The sequence below is a fragment of the Cervus elaphus genome, chromosome 9 (genome assembly GCF_910594005.1).
Source record: "Cervus elaphus chromosome 9, mCerEla1.1, whole genome shotgun sequence".
NCBI classification, from domain to species: Eukaryota; Metazoa; Chordata; class Mammalia; order Artiodactyla; family Cervidae; genus Cervus; species Cervus elaphus.
In genome coordinates, this window is record NC_057823.1 from 40,402,509 (window position 1) to 40,425,228 (window position 22,720).

The 22,720-nt window shown below is 47.8% G+C and overlaps 1 protein-coding gene across 1 annotated transcript; it reads right to left on the bottom strand.

The window, feature by feature from the left end:
• Window positions 1-511: 511 nt before the first annotated feature.
• LMAN2 (lectin, mannose binding 2) lies at window positions 512-19,373 on the bottom strand. The gene is made up of 8 exons (XM_043912378.1): window positions 18,972-19,373; window positions 18,686-18,804; window positions 6,266-6,383; window positions 5,549-5,628; window positions 5,244-5,405; window positions 5,041-5,155; window positions 2,360-2,479; window positions 512-1,174 (listed from the first exon to the last, which is right to left on the bottom strand). Exons 1-8 carry the CDS (start codon window positions 19,174-19,176, stop codon window positions 1,014-1,016), a joined length of 1,080 nt encoding a protein of 359 aa, XP_043768313.1. The 5' UTR covers window positions 19,177-19,373; the 3' UTR covers window positions 512-1,013.
• Between the last annotated feature and the right edge of the window lie 3,347 nt (window positions 19,374-22,720).

The window sequence follows — 22,720 nt, forward strand, 5'->3', positions numbered from 1 at the left end:
GTTTAACTGTGAGTGGGAAGGCGCTGGGCTGGAAGGGGACCCATCCCGTGGCAGGCGGGGGTCAGGCGAGACCGGATGCAGCAGCCAGCTGCACTGGGAGTGAGCCTCAGAGGCTGCCACATGTGGCACTTACCACTGTGGGCTTTCTTCACGTCATAAACTACCTTTGACCAACCATGACACCAATGGGAACACCACTGCTGACCCACAAGCCCTTGGGTGGGAAGTCACATCCTCCGTGTGGGAACCACATCCTCCCCTCAGTGGGTGCTTTCACAGAGGCCCAGGGTGCGTGGAGAGAGTGGAGGCCCCACCCCATGTTGCCAGCGGCTGTGTATCACCCGGCAAGTTTTGCTTACCTCCAACAACTGATTCCCCAACTGGGAAATGGAGAACACAGCACCTGCCTCCTGGGGCCATGCCACGCCTGAGGGGATGAGGCTTGAAGCTGGAAAGCACCGGAAGTCATTCGAAGAAAGGAAAAGCAGACCTCTTAGGGCAGCCACACAACTGAGGTTGGTTATTTCACTTTATTTAGCAAACCACCAAACTGCTCCTCCAGCCTCACCCGAGGGTCTGCCTTGGGAAGAAGCTCGGAGCGTGAAGACCCAGGCTCCCCAGTTGGCCTCCTCTTCTGCCACACATACCACACAGCACAGAACAAGATCACTGCTTGTGTCCTCAGGCGCCCACCCCAGTGTGGCCTGGGGGGCCCTCCAGTGTTCACAGCCACCTGCCAGGCTCTCGGCCCAGCAGCAGGCACAGACCCCCTGCTCCTGAGAGGCCTGCACAGGGCCGGGGCCTCTGCCCCCAGCTGTGGGCATGGAAAACCCTTATTCCCCAGCCCTGCAGCCTTACTCCCCATTGGGCAAGAAGCAAAATATATGAAAATACTTTAATTATTTCTTTGAAATGGTTAAGAAATAAGGTCATCTTATTTTCCTTTTACAATCCTAGTAAAAAAAAAGTTCACATTAGCGCCAGGGCCCTTCCCCAAGCCACGGGCTGGCTGCTCAGTAGAAACGCTTGTTCCGTTCCTGCCGCTTCTGAAACACCACGGCCCCCACCACGGCACACACGATGATGCCCAGGAGCGCGCACAGCAGCAGCAGAAACACCCGCCACCCCGTCAGGGGGCCGCTGCGGAAGTTCCCCGTTGGGTCGTCCACATTGTCTGAGGGAGGAGAGACGGGGAAATGAGAGGTCGAATGGGCTCCCTGGAGACAGCGTGATAAGGCCCCCCACCCCACCCTCGAGGCAGCAGCTGTGGCCTGCTCGCACGGCTCCAGCGAGAGGCAGGAGTATGCACAGAGCGACAGTCTCACTGGGACCAAGGTTCCCTGGGATCCAGGCTGAGGTGCCTTCTGCTGCAGGAAGCTGGTGAACACTGAACACCTGGGATCTCCCTGACAGCCTGAGTCTGCCTAGGCGGGCCCAGGACCTGTTTTCCCAAGACCGCCCCCAGTCCAGTGCAGTGGTCTGAGGTCCCCAGCTGAAGAAACATGGCCCTGGCCACAGGCTGCCCTCCCTCACATGTGGACGCATTCGGTGCCTCCTGGGTATGCTCCCAGGGCCCTGACCCCCAACCTCCGTCCTTTTGCTTTGACCTTCTAGCCCAGTGGGCCCACTTGTCTGACAAGGAATCAACCCCTGCCAGGCCAGCTGCATAGGTTGCTGGGTGGGCTGCAGCGGATGTGTCCAAAAGCCTCGGCAGCAGGAAGCCTTCAACAGAAGGTTGTGAATCAGTGGTCTATGGCAGGGGTTGTTTGGCCCCCAAACATTTAAAAGCAACTTCCATCTTTAAAAAGTGAAATGTCACATAAAATTTTGGGTTCCAGTGGTACTCCATCTCCCGCTGGGCCCACACGCACGACTCTGGGGCTCCTGAAGTAGAGCTCACAACACACACACACACACACACACACAGGGACCTCACTCCCCATCCATCCTGAAAACCCTCTCTCTGTGAGGATGGAGTGGTGGCTGACGGCTACCCTGCAAAGGGCTCAGACCTGGAGGTTTGCCAAAACTCAAGTTTGCATCCCGCCATTTTACCTCTTTCTAGCTGAGGAAGCCTAAGGATCAGCTCCCCTAGCAGTTGTAGGACCTACTGCAGGCTGTTCGCTGGGGCCCCGCACTGGGGTATCAGCGCGCCTGCACCAGCAAACAGCCCCTCTGGCTTCACTGGCCGTTATCCCAGCACTGAGTGCAGGACGATGCAGATGCCAGGGGCTCACACACCTGTCCACCAGCACTAGCTGCTGACTCAAGGGCTGAGCTGGTCCAGGGAAGGGCAGATGGACCCCGAGCAGCTCCTAAGCCAGCCCGGGCCCCACCGGGAGGGGCTGTGCGAGCATACCTTTGGGCGACTTGAGGAAGTTGACGCTGGGCTCGATCTTGGTCCAGTCGATGCTCTCCTCGTCTGGTGTGTGCTCCACCATCAGCTGGAACAGCTTCATGGAGATGATGTCATGATTGTCTGCAATCATGATGAGAGTTAGCTTCTAAGGGGCATGGAGCCACTCTGGCACACGTGGCTCAACCCTCTCCCGCCCCCCACCACACAGAGTGGCCAGGTCCCCTGCAGAGAACCCAGCAGCCTCCAGCAAGCAGTATTCCAGGGGCTGGAATACTCCAAACTCAGCAATAAGAAACCTGGGAAGCAGCAGAGCAGAGAGGAAAAAGCACAGGTTTTACAATCAGCATCGCTGGGTCTGATCCTGGCTCTGCTACCCTCTTTGAGGCTGTCTCATTTGTAAATGGGGGTGGTAATCTCCATCTTGCGGTTACTGAGGCATGTAAACGAGAAAGCACACACAGGGCCAAAGGTATACTGCCTAGAGGTAGTATGTCCTTGAAAACAGAACCGGATAAAGACCCACACACTGCTGCATGGCTGGCTGAGAAGCCTGACCCTCCCGGGGGCGGGCAGCCACCAGACGCTCTGTCACAGAGACCCAAGTGCTGACAGCTCGGCTGCGACAGTCACTGATTGCACCTGGGGAGACGTGAGGCAGGCCCCGGTCCACTAGTGTGGGCAGGAGAGGACCTCTGCCTGACACTGACAGTAACTGACAATCCCGTTTTGAGATGTAGAGGTTGAGGCTCAGAGCTGAGACGAGGGTCCCAGGCAGCCTGCCACCAGCTATCAGCTCAGCTAACTGACTGGAATCTGAATAAAGGCCAGGAAAAGGGGGAAAGCGTAAAGAGCAAGGACCCTGCGGCCAGGTCAGGCAGAGACCAGTGTACCAGACACCCAGTGTGTGCAGCCCTGGAAGCCCAGGGACACGCAGAGACCCTGGAGTCAGACAGCAGGTCCCATTTGAGCTCTGTCACTTCCTGGGTGCCTGAACTTGACATTCACCTCCCTCCAACTCCCAAATGCCCAATGGTCTCAGCTGTACAAAAGGGGAAAGAGACTGACCTACCTAAGAACAGCCATGAGACACCTGGCGGGAGGCTGGCATGCACGCCCCTCTGCCTAAGGGTCACACACTACCACAGGCAAGGCCCCTCCATCGCCCTTCCCAGGGCCTCTCCAGACAGACTCAGAGAATAACCCCTGTCAGAGACCCGGCTCTGTTTCCAGAACTTTCTCATGACACCTGCTGAAACACTGTCAGATGGAATTGCAGGTAACCCAGGGAAGGGTTGTACTGGGTCCACAAAAGACACAAGACAGGCCGTGAGCTGGTAATTACTGCAGCTGGGTAACAGCAGTAAGGGGCTTATCACACCATCTTCCCTCTTGTGGGTATACAATTGGAATTTCCATATTAGAAACCTTAAAACAATAGACACTCCGGGAAGCAAATGGACCCAGACACTTCCATGGTGACCGGGACGCTCTTGGACAGTGGCTGGCTCATAGGCCCTGGAAACATCTATCCTGACAACAAACAAGCCTCTGTCTGGTCTGCCACATTGTTCTCAGCTCTGGTCAACAAGAGCTGACCCCAGGTATGGTGCCTCCCAAGGGCCCTGAGAAGGGACCAGCGCCAGGGGCCACCAACAAGCGCCACCCAGGCCTGGTGGTCCCAAGAGGCCTGTACAGGCAGGGAGCACCCCAAAGATTACAGCACTGACCGTGGGCCAAACAAGACAGAGCCCTGACTCCATGGAGCTCACAATTCAGTGAGGGGGACATGACAATGAAATGAATGACACAGTGGAAACCAGGTTAAATGCTATGAAGAAAAATAAAGCTAGAAAAGGCGACAGGAAGTGTGCAGGCGACTGGGGTCTGTGTGTGTGTGACTTTAAATGAGGGAATCAGGGATGGCCTCACTGGGAAAGAGATATCTGAGCAAGACCTGGAGAGACGCAGGCACAAAGGCCCCAGGCAGGAGGGCAGGGGTGGGTCTGAAGAGTGGCTAGGGGCAGTGTCAGCAGAGAGGACGGGGCAGAGGGAATGTGGTGGAAGGCAATAGGACCACTGCTGGGAGGGCAGCATCCTCAGCTCTGAGTGAGGTGGAAGGAGTAGCTCGGCTGTGGTGCTGGGATGAGGGGACACTCGGGAGGCTCCTGCAATTGTCCAGGCAAGAGAGGACGGTGGCCCAGACCTGCCTGCAGTAAAGGAAGGGAGAAGAGTGGTCTGCTGCAGGGTGAAAAGAAGACACAGCCAGCAGGACACGCCAACAAGTGGGAGGTGGCAGGTGAGAGAAAAAGCAGAGGCTGGAATATCACCAAGGTGCTCTGACCCAGGTAACCACTAGAACAGAGGTTCGTTTGTCTCTGGCTGTGGGCGTGTGAAGGCTGAGAGGCCTGCTGGGCACGTGGCTGGTGACTCAGGTCTGGAGAGGGACATGTGGGGGTCCATCTCTGGGTTCACCAGATTCAGCTCCCCCCCAGCTCACAGGTGACAGAGAGGGAAGATGGCTGAAGGACTGCACACACACGGGAAGAGGGGGAAGAAAACCAGGCACGTGTGGAACCAAATGAAGACAGGTCGAGGAGGAAAGGGACCTGCCGTGTCACAAGCTCCCGAAAGCAGGGAAGGTCAGACTGAGACTGGATGCCCTGCACTGCCCGCACACTCACCGGACAGGTCGCCGGTACCAGCAGAGGCTCCAAAGTAGTAGCCGGTGGGCAGGCGCACTCCCGTGATGTCAATGCAGTTCTTCCACTCATTCTTGTCCTCCAGGTCAGTCATCACCTGCAGCCAGCCAGCAGGTCAAGGGCGGCCCAGGGCCGGCCTGCCTGCCTTCCCAAGCCCCGCAGAGCCGCCCCTCCTGCCTGCTCACCGTCAGGCGACCCCGGGAGTAGCGCACTGCCAGGAAGGTGTCGTGATCGCGGTTGCGGAAGTCAGCCGTGCAGCCTGCCAGCTCGGTCCAGCGGCCGTCCTTGCTGTGGTCGTAGGACAGGGAGCCATTGTTCACCATCACGGAGATGTACGGGAACACGCGCTAAGACAAGACACCGGTCACTCCGAGGGCAGCCCAGCCAGTGGGAGGCCGCAGGGAACCCACCACCCTGATCCCTGGAGGCTGCTCCCACGCAGGGCCCAGGGACAAGTCCCGTCCTGCTCTGCAGGAGAGCAAGGGCCTACCTCTGTGGTCTCATCATTGGGGTACGTGTCCAGGAAGATGGCTAAGCCATGGAAGTTGTCTTTGCTTCCAAACACAGGCCCTAGAATTAGAAGGAGATGCTCCTGTGATGGGAGAAATTGGGAGTTGCCCGATGGGTACCTGAAGGACAGAGCAACGCCAGCGTGGATGGGGTCAAAAGAGGTTAGCCCACGGACATGCTCCCAGGAAAAAGAAGGGCTCTCTAAGTGGGGTGGGGCGGGGGGTGGAAGGATAGTCTCAGGCATGTGGCAGAAAGGACTCTAGTTTGAAGTCTGAACTGTGAAGGAACAGCACCTGTCTATGTGCTCTGAGGTGTCGGGGGCAAGAGGATACCTAATCTGTAAAAAACCAGGTGGTCATGCAGTAAGGACCATCCCTGAATCCAGGGGTCACCAACTTTCTGTCCAAGGCCAGAGAGCAAAGATTTTAGGCTTTGTGGGCCACAGATGGTCTCTGTCACAGTCTTCCTTGTTTTTTCCTTCTTAAAATGATAGGATGGTAAAACCCTCTTAGCTGGTGGAGAAGACCAGGCCACACTGGGCACAGAGTTAACCATGGGGTCATCTTCTACAGGACGCTCCCTCCAGCTACTCCCCAGGCCCCATGTTTCCTCAAAGGGGAGCAGCAGCACCCTAACAGGAGTGCAGAGTGGAGGATTCCTGGCCACAGACAGCCCACCTGTGCTAGCACCACCCTACCTGGCACCAGGCGGTCCCGGGTGTACCACAAGGCAATGCCGTCTCCATGGAGATTTTTCTTTCCTGCGCCATGAACTTTGAAGTGAACATGCATCTCCCAGTCCTTGAGGAAGCAAGGCTAGAGGGAGAGCAGAGAGGGCTGTCAGAGCTCCCCAGGCTTGCCTACTCACTGGGAGTGACCCAGCACAGACCCTAGAGCGAGTCGGGACACTCAGAACAGGGCCAGGCAGCAGGATCCCAAGTATCACTGGTGAACAGATCCCCAAGCGTCTCAGGAGGGAGGGAGAGGGAGGCCACAGACTGTCCCAAGGCTGCTGAGGCCCAGACTCCACCCACCCTGGCCCCAGTCTTCTCCTGGGTTGGTTCTCACACCTTGACTCACTTTTCTTGATATCAGCCAAACCTGTTAGCCCTGTTTCTTCTCCATCCCCACTGTTCCTGTCCCCTGGGATCTTGTGGAAGGATTACTATCCCTATTTGAGTCACATATTTTATAAAAGGAAAACACATTCAGAGTCGAAATAACTTCTCCACAGTAGGTAAGTGGATGTCCTGACTCACGCCCAGGACTGTCTGACTCGGAAACTTCTGCTGTTGCCTACAGCTGCCATGGCCTTCAGGCCTGTAACACAAGCTGCACCAACTCCTTTCTGGCTTTCATCCCCACTGTGTTCCTTCAAACGGAGGGACCCACACCCAGGTCTGGCAGACTCGAAGCCCTGGACTCTCAGCCAGCACACCACCTGCCTCTTGCGGTCTCAGCCCAGCCTGAGGGTGGTTATGCTGGTATCGGGCCTGGGGGCTGGAAGGGCAGCTCTGGGGCCTCTGGGCTACTGTGATGTGAGGGAAGGAAGTACTTCCCAGCAGTCAGGAAGGTGCAAAGCTGGGCCCACAGCAAGGACACCAGCCTGGCTTTGCCTACCAGGAAGCTGCATATGAAAACTATGGTATTGACACTCTAACAAGAATCTGCTTAGAGAAAGTCTGCAGATGGGTGTGTGAGCAAGTAATTAAACAAAGGCCCAGCTGAAAGGCAAAGACAAGATATTGCTGACTTATCAGATTGGCAAGGCTTAAAGAGATCATGAGCAGCAATGCAGACAAGAATGAAGAGAAACGGCCTAAATCCAGAGGACCGCGGATGCTCCCATTTTCTTGGGAGCAATCTGGCTGTTGCAGCTTTTTAACAAAATGAGGGAGATCCATAAGCTCTTACAAGTCAAGATCAAGATGTCAAAGATAGTAAGAGGAAAGATAAGCTGAAAATAGTATCAGCGCTATGTGCCCACTTAAAAAATATATATATATTAGTCTCTGTGCAGAGAAAGAAGGAAATGAAAGAAATATGACCAACATTAATGAAAGCTAACTCTGGGAGGGGAATGTTTACTTTCTACACTTCAATCTTCTATACTGAACATATTACTTCTGTAATCATAAAAACTCAAATAAAAAATAAAAAACCCTATGTCCCATCGTGGCTTGTGCATCACTGATTCACCAGGCACTGTTCTGGGCCTGGGCACCAGGAGCTCAGGTGAGAAGACTCGGCCCTTGAGAATACAGGGTTAGCAGGCACCTGCACGACAGTCTGACACAGTGTGAAGTCAGCCCTCCCAGTTTCTGACAGTTCACTGGCTGTGGGAGACCCTGCAGATTCTGGATTTGGGCAACTGTGAGGTGATAAAAAGCAGGTCTCCATGACAGATGTGCAAGGAATCTGAGTCCAAGACCTGCTGAGGAGGTTGGAAGGACTGGTAAATCAGTCTTGCTTTGGATAGAGGTGACAAAAATCACAACTGAAAAGTAAGAACAAATGAGAAAGAGCTCCCAGGGGCTGCAGCTCAGCTATGAGTTCTCACAGTCCCTGAAATTAGACTAAACAGACTCACTCAGGCCTCAAACTTTTAACAAAACATTGTACAAACACAGTATCTGGGACACAACCAAAAATACCAGGCACATGAAGGGACAAGATAAGAACAAAACACAGAGAAAGGCAAGGAGGGAGAGAGAACAACGACTGCCATCACCATCCCAGGGACCCTTAAAAGTAACCAGAAGGAAAAAAAAGATTAACTTCAAAGGAGCTATAATTAGCCTGATACTAGAATTTTCAACAGAAACACTAGGAGTAATAAGACAACAAACTGATATATTTGGAGTTGAAGGAAAATAACAATCAACATAGGATTCTATACTTAGCACATGTATCCTTCAAGAATGAAGGTGCTCTTTGGCCTTGGACCTAATTTTTGGCAATAGAGCTAAACACACTAAGAATATTCAGTAAATGTGGGATCTGCTATTTCCCTCAGGAAAATGGTGAAGAGAATGGAAAGCAGCCAGCCCAAGTACACTTGCTGGAAAGCAGCCAGCCCAAGTACACTTGCTCCTGTGACAAAACCAAGATGAAGAGACAAGCTGTGGGGATCTGCCACTGCGGTTCCTGCATGAGAGCAGTAGCTGGTGGGGCCTGAACCAACATCGCCACTTCTGCCATCACAGGAAGGGCAGGCCTCAGACGAAGGAACTGCAGGACCAGCAGAAGCACCACCACTGCTAGCCTGTAATAAATAGATCAACTTATGTAATCCCCTTTAAAAACAAAAAAAAGTGAAATTAAGACATCTTCTGACAAAAACACTAAAACTATCTTTCATTCTTCAGGGAGAAATGTGATCCAGATCCAGACATGAAGTCAAAGATTCAAGAAGGAATGAAGACCAATAACTAGATTAAGTATGAGACTAAAAATACAAATAAATATTTAGCTGTATAAAACAATGTTTTGTGTGATTTAAAACAGAAAGATTAATAACAACAAGGTAAAAGAAGTTAAAGCGTCCTAAAAGCCCATCATCACCCTGGAAGGAGTTAGAAGTACACCTTATCAGTACTCTTTGGTAAAACATGATCTGTGTTTAAACTCCAGAGTAATCACCAAAATCTTGGAAAATAAGCACAGAACTTTCAAGCTAACAGAAGAATAAAAGTGGAATAAAAATTAACCAACTCAAAAGAAGCCAAGACCAGAGAGAAAAGTGAACAGAGGACAGCCAATACAAACAGAAAGTAAAGAGTAAGATGGTAGATTAAATCCAAATGTATCAATGACTTTACAAAATGTAGATAGACTAAATGCTGGTGAGGGTACCCAGGATCTCCCTGTATTCTTTTCTTTTTTTTTTTTAAATGAAACATAGTTGACATACAATATCAGTTTCAGGTGGACCACATAGAGATTTGATGGTTACATACATTACAAATTCATCACCACAAGTCTAGTAATATCCATCACCAAAGAAAGTTACTGTAAGACTATTATTATTGCAATATTATTGACCACATTTCCTACACTATACATTACATTCCCATGATTTAATTTTACAACTGGAATTCCGTACTTCTTAATCTCTTTATTTTTTCTTACAACTACATGTGAATCTACAATTAAGTTTAATTTTAAAAATAAATAATAGATCAAAGATTTAAACTAAAGAGCTAAAAGTATAAAACTCTTAGTGTCCAGAATACATAAAGAATCCTAAAACTCAACAACAAAAAACAACCCAAAACTAGACAAAGGATTTAGATAGACATGTTTTTCAAAGATAATAATTTGTATATGAAAAGCATATAAAAGATGCTCAACATCATTAATCATTAGAGAAATGTAAATCAAAACCAGATACCACTTCACACTCGTTTGGATGACTATTATTAAAAAAAATGGAAAATACAGTATTATAAAGATATGGAGAAACTGGAACCCTGGTGCATTGCTGGTGGGACTGTAAAATGGTGTGGTTGCTGTGGAAAACAGTTTGGTGGTCCTCAAAAAGTTTAACAAAGAGTTACCATATAACCCAGCAATTCCACTTCCTAGGTCTTTACCAAGAACAGCAAAAGCAGGCACTCCAGTAGCCACCTTTGTACACCCACGTACACAGCAGCACAAGAGCCAAAAGGCGCAAACGACCCATTGCCCGCCCACAGGTGAATGGACGGACAAAGCGTGGTGCACACACACACAGACACACAGGGGTACTATTTAGCCATGAAAAGAATGAAATACTAATACATGCTACAACATGGATGCACTTTGCCTGTATTATGCTAAGTGAAATAAGTCAGATACAGACAAATATTCTATGATTCCATTTATGTGAGGTACCTAGAAGAGTCAAATTCAAAACCAGAAAGTAGAATAGTGGCTACCAGGGGCTGCAGAGAGGCAGAAAACAGGGAGTTAGTGTTTAAGGAGTACAGTTTCAGCTTCCAATGATTAAAAAGTTCTGGAGATGGATGGTGGTGATAGCTGCACAACAAAATGAATGTACTTAATGCCACTAAACTGTACACTTAAAAATGGTTAAAATGGTCAATTTTATGTCATGTATACTTTACAATAAAAAAATTTGAGAAATTTTTATATTTTCTTTTTCATGTAGATACATATTTATAGTAACTGAAACTAATTTTTTGTTGGTAGACAGTACACTTTAAAAAATTTTACTGTAGACTGATTTACAATATTGTGTTAATTTCTGCTATACAGGAAAGCAACTCAGTTATACATACATAGTCTTTTTCATATTTTCCATTACGGATTATCACAGGATACTGAATGTAGTTCCCTGTGCTATACAGTAGGGGGGTTTTGTTGTTTATTCATCCTATATGAATAGTTTGTGTCTGCTAATCCCAAACTTCCAATCCTTCCCTCCCCAACTCCCTGACAACTTGGCAACCACAAGTCTGTTCTCCATGTCTGTGAGTCTGTTTTGTATATATGTTCATTTGTGTCATGTTTTAGATTCCACGTAAGTGATATCATAAGATACCTGTCTTTCTCTAACTTCACCTAGCATGGTAATCTCTAGGTCCATCCATGCATGCATGCTAAGTCACTTCAGTCGTGTCTGACTCTGCAACCCTATGGCTTCTCTGTCCATGGGATTCTACAGACAAGAATACTGGAGTAGGTTGCCATGCCCTCCTCCAGGGGATCTTCCTGACCCAGGGATCAAACCCGCATCTCTTATGTTTACCTGCACCAGCAGGTAGGTTCTTTACCACTAGTGCCACCTGAGAAACCCCCTCAGTCCATCCATGTTGCTGCAAGTGGCATTGTTCTTTTTTGTGGCTGAGTACTATTCCATTTGTGTGTATATGTGTTTACACACACACACACACACACACACATACATCTTGATCCATTCATCTGCTGACAGACATTTAGGCTGTTTCGATGTCTTGGTTATTGTAAATAGTGCTTTAATGAACATAGGGATGCATGTATCTTTTCAAATTAAGAGTTCTAAGTATATGTCCAAGAGTGGGACTGCTGGATCATATGACAACTCTATTTTTAGTTTTCTGAGGGCTCTCCCCACTGGCTGTACCAATTAACATTCCCATCAACAGTGTAACAGGGCTCCTTTTTTCCACACCCTTTCCACCACTTATAGTCGGTAGATTTTTTAATGATGGCCATTCTGACCAGTGTGAGGTGGAACCTCACTCAAGTTTTGATTTGCATTTCTCTAATAACTGGCTTCTCATATAAGTCTTTAAGCCATCTTGAGTTTATTTTTGTGTGTGGTGTGAGCACGTGTTTTAACTTCACTGATTTACATGAGTCTGTCCAACTCTCCAACACCACTTGCTGAAGAGATTGTCTTTTTCCCACTGCATACTCTTACCTCCTGTGTGGTAACCATTTGCACTTTTAAAAACTGTCTCAGTGCCATTAAGTATAATGCAGAAGAGAATGGTTTGAAAAATTAAACTGTTTAAAAATAAAAAACAATAAAAGGTTAAATGGGGGACTTCCCTGGTAGTCCAGTGGCTAAGGCTCCAGGCTCCCAATGCAGGGGCCTGGGTTCAATCCCTGGTCAGGCAACTAGACAGCATCTGCCTCAACTAAGATTCGCATGCCACAACTAAAGATCCACATGCTGCAACTAAGGACCAAAGATCCCTCATGTTGCAGCTAAGTCTAGGCAAAGACCAATAAATAAACTACTTTTTAAGAAAGGTTAAATGGCAAATTGTTATGTTACTGTGTTTTATCATAATAAAAATAAATGGATAACCACCCAAAAGCCTGGTTATATGCTGTTTACAAGAGACAACTCTAAAAGAGGCTGGGAAAAGAAAAGGACAAAAAAAGACAGCACATGCAAATGCTAAGCAAAAGCAAGCTTGTGCAGCTGTGCCGATAACCAAGTTTAGAAGAGGACTCTTCTCCATGACAAAGGACTCCATTTACCAGGAAAATGTTGGTCTCAAAATACAGGAAGTAGAAACCGACAGACTATAAAGATGAAGGCAAATACACACATAGACATTTTAATACACCTCTTCTAATAACTGATAAAAACAAGCAAAATGTCAGAAAGATATAGAAATTTGAGCCCAGTCAGCAAACAGACCTAAAGATCTAAATGGCACACTTCACTCAACCAGCAGAGAATCTACATCTTTAGCAAGCACACATGAATGTGTCCCCCAAACCCTGATCACTTGAAGGACCATCTGCAAGTCTCAACAGATGTCCAAGGATTGAAATCACAGAATCCGTTTCTTGACCATGAAGAAATTAAACTAGATTTCAATAATAACAACTTAAAAAATAAAGACAACTAGAAAAGCACTTATATATTTGAAAAAAAATGTAAAAATGTAACTTACATACACAAAAGTCAGCCCAGAAGCCAGTATTTCAAATGGCCTCTTTGGTGCCCAGGAGTTTCTGTGCCCGGGAACAAGGCACTGAGGTAAGACCCCGAGCGAGCAGGAGGTGTGCCTCTGAGAAGGGCCACTGTGCACCGGAGGACGGGAAAGGAAGACCTCCCCTCCCGTCCCCAGCATGCCTGCAAGGGGGATCAGTTCTAGGAAAAAGCACACACACACAGAATTTGAGGACCTAGAAACTGATACCTCCAAGACTATCCAAGCATTGGAAAGTCTCCCCATACTACAGGTAAGACTGCAGATCATCAGATAGAATACTGTGATAAAGACAGTACAAAGAAGGTTTTTAAGCAGATGAGGTATGGGCTGGAACTAATGTAAAGCTGCTTTGGGGGGCAGAACATGACATGGTCATGGCCCTCGATCCCAGCTAAGCCATGTGGGGAGCTGAGAAATCTTAATGCCCTGGTCCTCCCCCAGGCCAACTAAATCAGAATCAATCACTTGGCAGTCAGGAACCATTTTACAGCTAGGTGGTTTCTATGTCTTGGCTTGCAACAAAGTGAAAGGCAGACCTAATCTAAGAGTCAGCTGATACATCATTAACATTTTTTTCCATTAAAATTTCTGATGAAAGTGATAAACCCCACTACATTTGGGGTTTATAAATCAAAGACGAAAGATCACTACATTTGGGGTTTATAAATCAAAGGAGTTCAAAATATTGAATGACCCCTGCTATAACAAAACTCCTTGAATCTCCATCTACTACTTAAGTGAACATAAATTTTCAGCATTCACGTGAACAAAAAGCAGAAGTCATGCTTAAGCTTCTCATTCTGACAATGACATTCAATCAAATGGGAATGGGGAGATGACAGCTCAATGAGATGCATTTCAAAAAGTGTTTACTTGGTGTAATAATTACTCAAAAATTGTGTAATGTGAAAGGCATTTCTTTCGATCAATTGTATACCAGTGGTAACTATAATAATCCCAAAGAAAATATTAAAACTTAATTTCAAGGTCCCAACAAAGTTAAAAGGCTTAAATTATTACACTTAGTCACAGAAGAACATGATAGGCTAATCAATAAGATTTTCAAGCATTATATACACTGCATTAGGATAAAATTCTGTGTGGGATATGAAATGAAAATATAAGTTCAATTTTAAAAAATGACATACAATTTGGGCTTATTAATCATGTTTAAAGGGCTTCCCCGGTGGCTCAGCTCCTGCCTGCAATCCAGGAGCCATGGGTTGGATCAGGAAGATCCCCTGGAGGAGGGCGTGGCAACCCACTCCAGTATTCTTGCCTGGAGAATCCCATGGATAGAGGAGCCTGGCAGGCTACAGACCATAGAGTTGCAAAGAGATGGGACACAACTGAAGTGACTTAGCACACGCACACAGTGTTTAAAAGAGTGGATCTCAAATTGCAATATTTAGATTCCACTCGACAGGAAGATAAGACAATTATATTCCAGATTGAAAATCTGACGATGGCAAGTGCAGAATTCTCTCATCCCTGTGACACTACCAACCACCAGTGACCTCCAATCGTAATTAAGTTACTTGTGAGTGAACCAATTTCTAGCAGTTTCAGCACAATTTGCACCTCACTTAAAAAAAAAAAAAAAGTACGCTATGCTGAACTCACTTCCTTGAAAAATATCATTCTTAGAAGTTATCCAAAGACTATACTTGCAGGGATCATTTCTATAGTTCGTTACTAGAAGCCATCCGAGGAGAGAGCAGCGCGGAAGCAGGTACACCACATATACAAGTAGACGGCCAGTGGGATTCGCTATATGACTCGGAGAACTCAGACTGGGGCTCTGTAGTCACCGGGGTTCACCCCCGGGTCGGGGAGACTCCCCTGGAGGACACAGCAACCCACCCCAGTATTCTTGCCTGGAGAATCCCCAGGGATAGAGGAGCCTGGGGCGCTACAGTCCATGGGGTTCGAAAAGAGCTGGACACAACTAATCAACTAAGCACTGCACAATAACCTAGAGGGGTGGGAATGGGCTGGAGGGAGGAGGGAGATTCAAGACGGAGGAGACACATGTACACCTATGGTTAATTCATGCTGATGTATGACAGAAATCAAAGCAATGTTGTAAAGGAATCATCAATCAATTAAAAATAAATAAACTTTTTAAAAAAAAATAAAATAAAAGTTATCCGAAAGCATGGGAGCCCCCTGGCAGTCCAGCCATTGGGACACCGTGCTTCCACCACAGGGGGCCCGGGTTGGGCAACTAAGATTCCACATGCCGTGCAGCAAAAAAAAAGAAAAAAAAGTTATCCAAAAACAAATTGAGACCTAGTGAAACTTAAATGCTTTTGCACAGCAAAGGAAACCATAAACAAAAAGACAATCCACAGAAGGGGAGAAAACATTTGCAAATGAAGCAACCCACAAAGGATTAATCTCCAAAATATACAAACAGCTCATTCAGCTCAGTATCAAAAAAACCACCCATCAAAAAAAAAGGGCAGAAGATCTAAATAGACATTTCTCCAAAGAAGACAGACAGATGGCCAAAAAGCACATGAAAAGATGCTCGGCATCGCTCATTATTAGAGACATACAAATCAGAACTACAACGAGGGCCCTGCGGGCAGCGCAGCCTGAGCAGTAGAGGGGGCTTGGGGCTGAGTCCTCGCTAATGCCAGTGTGGAGATGGCGCCATGGGCAAGGGGCAGAGGGGCAAGTTAGCCACCGCCACTGCCATCACCACCAAGGGCAGTCAAAGAGCCGCTTCGGGGCAGGGGGCAGGTTGGGGAGGGAGGGGTAGGTATCATTTTTCTAGCTTTTCTGGGTGCAGTGGCAGTGATGTTCCAGGTCCCCAGAGCGACGCTGGCTGCTGCCTACCTGGGGAGAGGAACGCCAGTTCCTGAGCAGGCCCCCTTGGGGGAGGAGGGACGACCACTGACCTGCCAGGAAACTGCCTCCACTGGCCCAGGTGTGGAGCCTGAGAGCACAGCCACCACTAGTGAAGCTTCCGTGAAGGAGCAGATAACCCTGCATGCTGAAGAAAACTGGAAGCCTATCATGATTTTTGCCCTGTAATTCCTTGATGGCCTCAGATGACTTCAAACTTTACTTTTGGCAAAGAAGAGTACTCTTAATGGATGTACGTATGGGAGAAAGCAAAAGGGGTTTTGGTTTCTTGGGAAAGAAGGAACCTCCTTCTGTTTAACTGCTACCTCTTTCGTGAAGCCACATCCACCCCAGCCTGAAGACAATAAGTCAAGTCTCTCCTGAACTTCTTTACCACTTTATACCACTGCTCTGACTCTTATCATATGATCTTTTGGAGGATATAATAAAAAGCTACCTAAGGATTAAAAAAAAAAACTACAATGAGGTATCATCACCTCACACCAGTTAGAATGGACATCACCAAAAAAAATCTAAAAATAATAAATGCTGCAGAGGGTGCGGAGAAAAGGGAACCCTCCTATGCTGCTGGTGGGAATGTAAACTGGAATAGCCACTATGGAGAACAGCATGGAGATTCCTTAAAAAACTAAAAATAGAACTACAATATGATCCAATAATCCCACTCCTGGAAATATTTGGAGAAAATCATAGTTCAAAAAGACACATGCACCCCAATGTTCATCACAGTGATATTTACGATAGCCAAGACATGGAAGCATCCTAAATGTCCATCAGCAGAGAAATGGATAAAGAAAATGTACATATATACAGTGGAATATTACTCAACCATAAAAAGAATTGAAATAATGCCATTTGCAGCAACATAAATGAACCTAGAGATCATACTAAGTGAAGTAAGCCAGACATCAAAAGTCAAATATCATATGATACCACTTCTATATGAAATCTAAGGGAAAAAAAAAAGATACAAATGAACTTATTTACAAAACAAACAGACTCACAGACTTGGAAAACAAACTTTTGGTTACCAAAGGGGATAAGTAGTAGGGGGAGGGAAACATTGGGAGTTGGGGCTTAATAAATACACACTACTATATATAAAATAGACAATCAACAAGGACCTACAATACAGCACAGGGAACTTTACTCAATATTCTGTAATAACCTATATGGGAAAAGAATTTGAAAACAAAATGGATATATGTATAAACGAATCACTTTGCTGTATACTTGAAACTAACACAATACTGTAAATCAGCCATAACATAAAATGAAATTAGGGGCTTCCCTGGGGGTCTAGTGGCTAAGACTCTACGCTCCCAAGTCAGGGGGTTCAGGATCAATCGATCCTTGGTCAGGGAAGATGCTGCATATCGCAAGATCAAAGACCTCTGTACCTAAACGGAAGACCTGGCACAGCCAAACAAACATAAAATGAAAATTTTTAAAGTTATATGACAGAATAAAGTGAGAGAATGTGACTCCAGGGGAAACAGGGTAGTTACTGAAGTACTCTCTGAGTGGGTGGCACTCGAACTAAAACTTAACAAATGAGGAGAAACCAAGCAAGCAGGAAGAGCCAGGAGATGGTGTTCCAGACAGAAGCTACAAGTGCGAAGGTCATGAGGCAAAATGGCAGCCAGAGAAGTTGGAAGAATATTAACCGAGAGGATGACTGGAGATGCGAGGCACTAGGGGCCAGATCGTGCAGACACAGTGCATGTTTATCCGTTCACAGGAGACCCCAGGCTCTGAGGATCAGAGTGAAAGCTAAGCAAAGTATCTCCAGATCCCCCAAACAGGAAAGAGAGGAGGAAGAGAAGTCACACACAGACGAGGCAACACAAGGACGGTGTGGGCTCTCAGAACTACATGGGGAAGTCATTCAGAGAGACCAAAGAGTGGGGTGATGGAGAAAACTAGGACACTGGCCAACTGCTTAGGCCATGGAAACGGTTGGGATCAGACAGGTCGAAGGGAGGAGTAGGTTCTGCCCCCAGTTATTCCCCTTGCACCCCTTCCTGACCTTCCCTGGTGTGGCGTCTGTGCAGCAGCAGATCTTGGCCACTGCTTATGTATGACATGCCTGCAACCCCTGAAAGTCCGTAACCTCTGCAGCAAAGGTCACAGAAACTAAAACTGCCCATGAGTCCACTGATGGCCAGACCCTCAATCAAGCACTGAAAAGGAGGACTAATGTCTGCAAGGATTTTTAAGGGGTTCCTCCACCATCCAGGCTGCGGTCAAGTGTAGCAAGTGAATGGCTGGACTTGGAGATGAGACAGAATTTAAATGTTGTTTATAGCCATTCATTGTCTGTGTTTGCTCTGCTTATGCGGAGTCATGAAAGCCATCTATACCAGTCTGAGAACTAAGTGCAATAAGGCACGTTAAAGTCAGTGCCTAACACACACAAAATACCCAATAAAGACCCCACTCCTTCCCTTTATCCCACGAATGAGAGGGTTCAGTTGAAGCAGCTCCACTATTTGCTGGCTATGTGACTTTGAGCAAGGCACTTTCAACTCTGAGTCTTAGCTTCTTCAGCCAGCGAAAAGGAGATAACATCAGTTACTTTACATGGCTTTTGAAGGAATAAAAAGACAGGTGCACAAAGTGTCAAGACCAGCTCCTGACATGTGGTAACTTCAACAGCCATCACCTGTTACTACTGGCAAGTACTAAGGCAAGGGACCAAGGGGGCGGGGGAGCAGGGGGGCCTTCAAATCAAGCTCAGGCCTGCTGAAGACTAACTGCAGTGGCTTACTTCATGGTCTGCCTCCCCTCTTAGGAACCACTCACCAGGTGGTTCCAGATAGAGCCCTCTTTGCTGCGCTCGTCAGGGGTCAGACGCACATACTGGCTCGTGAGCATCGTGCTTCCTTGGAAGTCCCAGAGGAGCGTGGAGCTGGAACCGATCCCTGCGGACAGAGACAAGGACAGACAGCTGCCTAAGAGGCCGGGCCAGGACTAGCTTTGCCGAGGCAGGGAACCCACAGGGCTGCCCTGATCAGAAGAAAGAGCATCCCTTCCCCAACCCCGTCCAGCCTCGACCTTACCCTAAACTCATTCCCGCAACAGGCCTCACCATGGTAGGGCTTGATAAGCGAATGCTCCCGCTTGAGATGTTCACTGTTGCCGTCAGTTATATCCGCAGCCACCGGCCCCAGCAACAAGAGGAAAAGCAGAAGTATAGTGGGGCCTGGGCCGGGGCCGCGAAGCCCAGACCTCCCTGGGCACCGCCGGCCCCAGCCCCAGAGCCAAATCCAGCCTGCTGCCGCCGCCGCCGCCATTCTCTGTCCCTCTCGGCCACTTCCGTCCTAGGACTTCCGCCTTCCGGGTGTTCCATCTAATAGCCTCCGGCCCGAAACCCACCAACCCTAGTGTCACCTGGGAACTCCCAGCAAAAGCAAAGGCTCGCTGCCGAGTGGACGACGGCTTTATTTGCTAAGCAGCCCCCTATCCTGGTCGAGTGCCTTGGCGACTGCGAGACACCTGTCAACCAGCCTCAGCAATGGGTTCTTAGGAGCGACAAGAGCAGCAACCAATCACGGAACAGCACGTTCGGTTTGCGGGCCAACGGGGAGCGGAAGGATGATTTGTGTAGGCCGGCTGCGCGGGGTCGTCTGTGAAGCGGGGCATGCTGGAACTTGTAGTTTTTATGGGCCCCTAGAACACTTGACCTCTGGCCACTGGTCAGTTTTGTGGGGTAATCTTTCCCAGTCAGAGGAGAAAGGAGTTGTAAATTGAAGGTGGAGGCCTGAATTCCAACTTCTGCGCCGTCTAGGTCTCAGGCGGGGCTTTTTCGTCTGTGGCTCCAAGCCTTTGCAAACTTAGAATTCTGTTATTTGTTGGCATCCACTATTCCCAGCTCGTCAGGCCCAATTGGATTTCAGCAGAAGGAGGAGGCCCGAAGTCCCATCCCTGTGATGGCTGGGGCCCATTCATATCCAAATGATTGTAGCGGGTCCCCTCCGTGAAAGATCCAGAGATGCTGACTGGACCAAAGGTGGGAAACAGGTGGCCCACAGCTAAACAGAGCTGTTACTGATGCTATTTCAGTAAATGGCTCAACTACTAATATTTTAAATCATGAGATAAATCATTATTAAAAATCCAAATTTCCAGCTTCTCAGGAAAAATCAGAAGACCCAACCACATTTGGGTCATGGGGATGCCCTGCTAAAAATGCCTTATTTTTCAAAGCTCCTGTCCACTCTGGCCACTAATTTACAGCACCTGCCTGGCCCCCTAGACACTTGAATTAATAACCCCTGTTATAGATCACAGGGTGGAATCCTTGGTTGCTTGCTCCTTTAAAAAGTTGGTCCCCCTCTCTTTTAAATTGCTGTTCTCTGCCTCAACAACACATCTTTTAAAAAAAAAAAAAAAAAAAAACTGTTTGCCTGCTCCAGGTCTTAATTGCAGCACACAGGATCTTCAATCTTTAGTGGTAGCATGTGGGAATTTTTTTTAGTTGCAGCATGTGAACTCTTAGTTGGCAGGACCTAGTTCTCTGACCAGGGATGGATCCCAGGCCCCCTGTATTAGGAGGACAGAGTCTTAGCCACTGGACCAATGTAGGAGATAGATGGGCTCCAGGTTAGACATTTACAACTGCATTACAATACAATTGCATTTCATAGGGCATGAAGAAGTGGGCTTCAGGCTGGATACTAACAACTGTTAGCACTTCTTGAGACAAGAGATAGGTGGACTCCAGTTAAGGCATTTACAACCAGCTTCCTGTTTGCCCTCCAAAACGGAAGTAACAGCAGAAACAGGGTAAATAACCAGTGTTTTCCTCTTGTAAACACCTTAAGGTAACAGTCGTGGCAAGGACAAAGAGGAACAAAACCCTGTTTGAGTAAAGGATTAAAGGATCTCCATTCCCCCCTCTTTTGGGACAAGGGAGATGTTACACCTGTGCAGAAAGGCTGCTTGTGGGTCAAAAACCAGGGGATAACGCCAGGCCATAGTGAGTCTTGCTCCTGTCAGAAGTCTTCACTTAGAGATCCATTTTGGCTGAAGGGTGCAAACACACCCAGGGGAGTATCCCAGGGTAGGCCAGGTGTGAAAAAAGAAACCAGATAATTGGCCTGAAGGAAGACAAAGACCTGGAAGAACTGCCCTATATAAATGACTTAACTGCCTGTTTGTTGTGTTCCTCTTCACTGATGGGGACACCCACACCCTTTCTCTCCAGCGTGTATCTCTGCCTTGCTTCTATCTTAACAAAGCATTTCTCTGTTTGCTCTCCCACTTGTTGTTGTGCTATGTCTCCAATAATAAACTCTGTACCTGCATTTACAGTTTTTGCCTCTGTGATACGTGCATTTTTCACTGGGGGCAAAGATCCAGGGAAAAATAGCTTCTAGCCTCTAGCCCTTGCTGGTCTGGCAATTAAGATTCCTGGTACCCAGGCTACCCAGGTTCGATTACTGGGTAGGGAATTTAGATCTCACTTCATGCCACCACTCACGGCTGCCTCCCTGAGGTCAGGACCACCAGGGAAGTCTCAAGAAGTTGCCTTTTTGAATGAATGAACTTCTTCAGGATTAAGTAGTAAGACATCTTTTTAAAATTATATGGGGCTTCTCTGGTGGCTCAGTGGTAAAGAATCCACCTGCCAATGCAGGAGATGTGGGCTCAATCCCTGGGTCGGGAAGATCCCTTGGAGAAGGAAGTGCCAACCCACTCCAGTATCCTTGACTGGGAAATCCCATGGACAGAGGAGCCTGGTGGGCAATAGTCCATGTGGTGGCACAAAAGTCAGACATGACTTAGCGACTAAACAACAGCATCAGACGTATATACAACAAAAGTCCTCTTCCAAGAGGTATACGCTCCCAAAGAAATATCCATATTTAAACAGTCGGACACAACTGAGCGACTATGCACAGCAAACACATGCAAACAAGGACATATGCATACACTTGGACCTCGATGAGGGTTGGGGTTTTTATCAGCTGTTGTCACTACTGAATCCCCAGCATCTAGAAAAGTGCTTGGCACACAGAAGGTGATTAATAAGTAATTGGTAAAAGAATGGATATTTGGTCTAGAATCTGGAAAGAGACCCTGACGAATGAGTCGGAGTTTACCAGAAAGGCATCCTTAGCAAAGGGAACAGGAAATGTAAAGACCAGGAAAGATCCCTGAAGGCAAAAGGAATTACAGTTTGGAATGGCTGAGGACTGGTAGGGGAAAGAGTATGGCTGAGGCCAGAACTCAAAGAGCCTTCAATTCCAGCTATGGAGTAGAAGGCAATGGGATGGTTTTAAGCATGGGGGTGACCAATCATGAGTTTCTTTGGCTACAGCAAGAGAGACTGGAGGGAGGTTACAGGTGAAGTAAGGTGTTATGACCAGATGAGAGAGGGTGGGCCTGAGCCAGGAAGGTTTCCACAGGGAAGGGGGAACAGAAGTCCACAGGGAAACTAGATGTCAGTAGCAAATCCCCTATGGGAAGACAGGGCAAGAAAAGTTGAGAAGTGTGTTTTGTGACGTCAAAGTATCACCATAATTATGGAAGGGAGAAAACTAAACAAGGGCTGAGAGGTGGGAAGTCCCAGGGTTGGCTAGAGGTCCCTGGGGTGAAGATTCAGTCTGTGCCAAAACTGGCATCCATTGTGGTAGTGGTAGGAAGACATATCTCTGCAGCAGCAAGGGGGGATGTGCTTGCGGGGAGGTGGGGGTTCCAGGCAGGACCTGGGTGATTAGTCTTTGCGGGAAGAAGATGAGCTGTTGGAACCTGGACCAGCAGTGGCCCAGGGCCAGCTCCTAGTGCCTCAAGCACACACACCCACAGCTCAGCAGAGTTCTACCTTGATATGTA

Bases quoted from the DNA above. Each gene is read 5' to 3' on its own strand.
- LMAN2 (XM_043912378.1), bottom strand. From the start codon at position 19,176: ATGGCGGCGGCGGCGGCAGCAGGCTGGATTTGGCTCTGGGGCTGGGGC. The intron at 18,805-18,971 runs GTGAGGCCTGTT...CTCTGTCCGCAG, and splicing joins GCTTATCAAGCCCTACCATG to GGATCGGTTCCAGCTCCACG. The intron at 6,384-18,685 runs GTGAGTGGTTCC...CTCTCCCTCTAG, and splicing joins GCTCTATCTGGAACCACCTG to CCTTGCTTCCTCAAGGACTG.